The sequence below is a fragment of the Cibotium barometz genome, chromosome 45 (genome assembly GCF_041138505.1).
Source record: "Cibotium barometz isolate CiBa-2024 chromosome 45, ASM4113850v1, whole genome shotgun sequence".
Taxonomy (NCBI): domain Eukaryota; kingdom Viridiplantae; phylum Streptophyta; class Polypodiopsida; order Cyatheales; family Cibotiaceae; genus Cibotium; species Cibotium barometz.
The window spans coordinates 12,939,646-12,945,478 of NC_141090.1; the positions used below are offsets into that span (position 1 = coordinate 12,939,646).

General features: G+C 43.9%; 1 protein-coding gene across 2 annotated transcripts; it reads right to left on the bottom strand.

Annotated features, from left to right (window-relative positions):
- Positions 1–1,961: 1,961 nt before the first annotated feature.
- On the bottom strand, positions 1,962–5,618 carry LOC147612457 (uncharacterized). Of its 2 annotated transcripts, none has more exons than XM_086783065.1 (2): positions 4,442–5,618; positions 1,962–4,300 (listed from the first exon to the last, which is right to left on the bottom strand). In XM_086783065.1, exons 1-2 carry the CDS (start codon positions 5,481–5,483, stop codon positions 2,433–2,435), a joined length of 2,910 nt encoding a protein of 969 aa, XP_086639191.1. In that variant the 5' UTR covers positions 5,484–5,618; the 3' UTR covers positions 1,962–2,432. The 2 variants fall into 2 exon arrangements, with proteins under 2 accessions (XP_086639191.1, XP_086639190.1); XM_086783064.1 differs by having other exon boundaries at positions 1,962–4,303.
- Between the last annotated feature and the right edge of the window lie 215 nt (positions 5,619–5,833).

Genomic DNA, 5,833 nt, shown 5'->3' on the forward strand with positions numbered 1-5,833 from the left:
AATTGTCCAAGAAAAGCAAAATGTTATTTGCTCCTTGTTTTGATTTCCACAATATTATGAAGACTTTATTGCACTACATTTTTGTGCTTAAAAGTCAAGAGACTCATAAACATCTTCACTCCTTTGATCACTCATGTTTGGTTTTCTAAAACTACACACCAAAAATATGAAAATAGTAAAACCTACACTTTTTCTTTTGCAAATGATTGAGCACGTATCAAGACAGTATAAAGTAGGAGCACACAAAGAAAGTACAATAGTATGTGCAATGAGCCAAATGGCACTGGTCAAAATAGCACCAATCCCACCCCCCCCCACACACACACGCACCATGTCCTCCACCCCACGAAAAAAAAAGAGAGAGCTAGAATGATCAAACCTCATGACGCATGACATGAAAATATCGTATTATAAATCTTTTCACAAAGGTGGGGCAACTTTCATGTGCACTTATGTAGCTGGTTTGTCATGTGACACAATAAAAAAGAGCAATGACATCTATGCAAAGGCCATGACCCCCTTCTTGTATTGTTTTAGGCCTTTCACATGTCTTTAGAGCAATTCCATTTGTGTTACAAGTTGTTAAATGTAGAGCACATCAATCTTTCACTATATAATATGAAGGAATAAATTACTTTAACCTAAATTCTCTATTTCATTGTGTGTGCGGGGGTTTTTCTTTTCCTGAAGAACGGTTGAGATTTAAAGATAAACAATGATTTGGAAATGACACCACCAATTTTTTTCAGCACATGCAAAAATTACTATCAAAATTAGCATTTTTCTTTCTAGAAGTGCATGCAATTTTTTAATGTTAGAGAAAGCACTTGTGGAACAATATGCCATTTACAAAGGAGAGGCATAGTAGTAATGATAGTCTTTTTTTAAAGAGGGCACATATCCAATACCTACTTAGTGCATTATCTATAACACTGATAAGCGTGTGAGTTACCAATTTATGGTTCAACTCCATGCCCATCCATTTGAAGGTTTGATTAGCATGTAAACATTATTTGGCACCAAGGTGTTAAGAGACTAAGGGATTGCATTTATATATATATATATATATATATATATATATATATATATATATATATATTAAAGCCTTCCATGCACCACCATTTGGGAAAGGTTAGCATCAATGGTTGAAAATTTAAAACCGCCTTTTTGACAACTGCTCTCAAACGGTTGAGAAAAATACAATTATGGTAGTGTAATGTTTTCAAAAAGTGATACTGTTTTATTCTAATTTTTGGCTTCATAGAAAGTTAAAAGGAAATTTGTGTTTCCTAAAAAAAAGGCTTCTCGAAAACCCAAACTCCCCACCCCACCCTCCCCACACATAAACAAAACAGAGACACACACAATGAGTGGGATGAGTGGTGCGCCCCCCCCCCCCCCCACCAACACACTCACACACACACACAAAACAGAGACACACAATGAGTGGGATGAGAGGTGAATACCACACACACACCATGAGTGGGATCATAGGTGAACCCCCTAAGATATTATGCCCCATGGCTCAAATAGAACATGCCCATGATAAATGGTGTGCATACTCCCAAGACCCATCATAAGAGGTGTAAAATGATCATGCCATGAGTAAGGTTTCCCATTGGCAAAACAACTCCTAATATCCAAAATATAAAATCACCTCAATAAATAATAATAGTAATTGAATGTTAGCTATAAACAAATTATAATACCATTATTTTTCCGCTCCACGTAGGTCAAAAGTCGAGATTCGAGAATCACACATCCAAACAAGAAGAAGGTCCAAATAATTAAACCGTGTAACATCAGACACGCATTTCTGATGAAGCATACAAAGACAATCGAAAAGTAAAACAATTAACTGTTGGTTTCAAAACACCTCTCTCAAGGAAAGGCTCTGTTAGCAACCTTTGAGCACTAAGGTTCCACTGTGTATTGAAAATTTAATTAATAACAAGAGAAAATTGTGAGAAATCAGCCTCATTTATTAAGGTTCTAGTCTTTCAATCAGGAAGGAAAGCACTGGCACGTGTGTATTGCCCCCCTATCCTCCTATGGGTGGTGGCTGGTTGAGCCATCAACAAAGTGAATATACATTATGGTTTGTGATTGCATGAGACTTAAAATGTCTCTTGAGGCTGTTCAACAGATGAGGCTATGATGGGTGCACCATAATGAGAAACTTGACAAAGAGAAACCTCAACAGGAGACAAACCTGCTGCTGCATATGCAAGATGAAGATTTGCATAGTCGGCCACCCCACACTCGGGTTCCATCCTGGCCTCTATATCGGTTCTAAGCATGCATGTCGATGCAACTGCACCACATGTGTGTTTTTGAAATCTGAAGTGTGCAAGAAGATGGCATGTACTCCTTGTATGAAGTATCCATCCACTTCAAAGGTCACCACTAGAGATTTGGACGCCTGTGACAATTCAAAGGGGTTGCATAGAACATACCTGTGGAATCTGAGCTACTACTGCATTGTTCCACTGTTGATTCCACATGGAAGGCCTTCCATCAAACCTGCACCTGGCTTCAATCTCTCTAGTTGCCTGCAAGAGAGAACTTCTCTCTCCGGTCCCCCCCAATAGATCCTTAACTGTCCAATCCTCCATCACACCGTTCAGGTCTCTTCTTCTCCCTGGATAGTCCATCAAAGAACCCACAATCTGTCCCCCTTTTTCTGCATTGGACAGTAGTCTACCATACACCGGAGCTTCTTGTGTCGTGCCAAATGCAACCTCGTCTTCCTCATCCAATGGTGCCGGCAGGTTTAGATCTATAGCATCCTCTTTCACCATCTTTGTTTGCACTGTGGAGCTGTTTCTACCCCCCCATTCAGCTTTCTCTTGCAGAGATGGCTGCTTGTTGCTGCTGTTATTGTTGCTAGAGGCTACACTAGCTGTGTCTGCAGTGATTCTTTCACCAGTCCAGTGACACCGCTTGTGCCCGCCGAGTGCTTGTCCAGAGGGGAAAATGCGATGGCAAATAGAGCATTCATGGCCTCTGAGCTTCCTCTTTGAAGGTTTAGAGGGTGGATTAAGGCTGACAGTAGTTCTCTCTTCTTCCTGCTGCAAGGGGGCTACTCCTCCATGTCTCAATATTTGCCATTTGATGTCCTCAGAGCTGAGGAAGTCGTCCTCAGTGATGTTCTCCTCACCGCTCTCGCTCGCGGCTTCTGCACGACTCTTCATTTGTGCAAAGCATCCCTTCATCTTCCTGTGACTCGCTCTGTGGCCTCCAAGAGCTTGGTGAGACTTGAAGCACTTCTTGCAAGTAGAGCACTGGTATTTGGCTCCAGTGGTGGCGCTGGGAGCTATGCCACCATGGTTTTCTGCCTCATACTCATGAAGAGTAGCAACATGGTTTTCAGCTTCATCATCATCATCATCACCATCATCATGATCATGATCATCATGGTCATGGTCATGGTCTTTGACTTCACCACCATCTCCCAAAGCTCTCTCTGAGTAATCCCCTTCAGGAAGAGGCCTCTGCTTCCTGCCAGGGTGCAAGAATGCAGACTCTTCTGTTGGTCCTCTACACATCCTGTCCATTTCCTGCATATTTTTGCCAGCACTAGAGAGCAAAACAAGGCAGTTGGCCATGTCCAGGTCCTCCTGATCTTTGAGCTCAGGCTTCTTCTGATTCAATCTGAGCTCATTGGAAGTTGGCTCAGAGGTTAATGTGGGCTCATGTTGCGATTGGGCAGCACGGCGACGCTTGGACCGCTTGCCTGTGGGCCAAGTGGGGGACCAATCATCTGTGGTTTCTCTAAGGAGAGGAATGTCTGGAGCTCTCTTGACCCTGTGTCTCTTGATGATGCATTCAGCTTTTCTGGAAACTAGTCCTTGTATTCTATCTTCCTCTTGCTCAGTTTTCATTGCTGAGACGCCTTTCAGTGGCTCCATGGCTGAAGCCATACCCACTTTCTGTGTTACAGAAGAAGCTTTTTCTGCTGCAACTACGAGTGCCTCTTCTTCTTGTAAATCCATCTTGAACGATGCCTCCTGCTGCCTGATTTCTTCTCTGTTCGCAACATCAGACACATCAATGCCTGCAAGCTCACAGTTGCTGTTGTTGTCTGCAAATCTAAGCTCTACAGAAGAAGGCCTTCCGGCGATCAATCTGGCCGTCCGATCAACCTCCAGGCTGCTTTCTGGCGGTTGGATGCCCCTCCACTCTCGTTCAGGATGGCATCTCATGTGGCCGAACAAAGCTTTCAGGGACAAGAAGACTTTGCCGCACTCAGAGCAGGGCCGGGCTCTCTCTGGCGATGGAGAAAGGGACCTTCTTGCGCCTGCTGATAAAAAGTGCATGTGGTTAGCATGGTAATTAGCTGGCCAATTTGGATTAGTAAGGCCTAATTCTTGGTCTCTGGTGAAACGCTGGTTGGGCTTGGGATTGCGGCGGAGCTCATAGAGAGCGGGGTTTCTTTTACCTGTTAAAAACTCCGAGCTCACAGTGCCATCGCCATCGCCAAGAAGCTCATCCGCAGTTTTTCCCATCAGAGCAAAGCCAGATGTCCACTCAAAAGAGCTGAAATTAACCATTCGATTCACTTCTTCTTCTTCCGATTCTTCGTGAGCGGTTACTCCATTAAGCTTAATGTTATGATTAAGCTTAACCCAATGCTTAATCCCTTGATGATGCTGGTCGAAGCCCTCTGAGTTCATCTCAGAAGAGAAGCTACTACTGAAGCTGCTCGCTCTCTCTTTCTCTTCAATCTGTCTCCTCCGAGCATGATTAACTTTACTGTGGGTAAGATTAGATCCAAGGTTAAGCTCCTCATGCTTTTGCTTTTCTTGCTCCATGTGATCAGAGGTGTCTGCAACAAGCAAGGCACCATGCACTCTCATGTGCCCACCGAGAGCCCTACCAGAAGGGAACTGTCTGCTGCAGAATCTGCAAATCCTGCTTGGATTGTTGCAAAGCAGAGAGGAGTAATTGAAACCCTTATTGCTACTAATCAGCTTCTGGCTTTTTGATTGACCGCCCATTACTGGATTCTCTGCAATCTGCACCAAAAGCTTCTTCCTCTCCGCCACCACTTCACAACCTTCTTCAATACCTTCCATCACCTCTAGCTCAGCACCTTCTTCGCCTAGATCCGACACTTTGCCGGCCTCCTCCTGCCGGACTGAGATTCTCTTATCAATGTGCCCATACACAACTCCTGAATTATCAATCTTACCATGGCAATTAACCTCGTAATTGGCTAAATTGACCTTCGCAAGCGTGGCAAACTTGCGACGCTGTAGGAGCTTTGGCTTCTGAGCTTGCTGCGGCAGCTCTCTGTCATCATTAATAGAAAAGGATTTCTTTTGCTCCTGCTGCTTAGGCTTAAGCTTAGGCTGAGATTGAGATTGAGATTCATCAGCTTGATTGTGATCAATCTTTTTGAGCTCCTTGTGGTGGAGCTCAAGCATATTAAGGTCTTTAATTGGCTCTAAAAAGCTCATACCCTTCTCAAACCCAGCCATGGCAAGAGGAATAGGGGGGGAGGAGAGAAGGGGGAGCAGTTAAAAGGAATCCACAGTTAGCTGCTGGCTGCTATGGAGCTGCTGAATGGAAGGTAAAAACTCTTGAAAACAGCAAGAAGAAGGAGCTAAAAAAAGCAGGGCGAAAAGAGCTATGAGAGTAGAGAAGCGGAGAATTGTGGGCAGCTGGATCAAGGCAAAGGTGGGGGTGGGGGTGTGTGTGTGTGAGAGAGAGAGAGAGAGAGAGACAGAGAGATGCGCAGAGGTGAGAGTCAAAAACAGAGCAATAGTAGCACAACACTTGTATACTTGAAGTGTTCAGAAGAAGAAGCAGCACTTGTAGAGAAGAAGTA

Bases quoted from the DNA above. Each gene is read 5' to 3' on its own strand.
- LOC147612457 (XM_086783064.1), bottom strand. From the start codon at position 5,483: ATGGCTGGGTTTGAGAAGGGTATGAGCTTTTTAGAGCCAATTAAAGAC. The intron at 4,304-4,441 runs GTAAAAGAAACC...ACTTTTTATCAG, and splicing joins GAGCTCGGAGTTTTTAACAG to CAGGCGCAAGAAGGTCCCTT.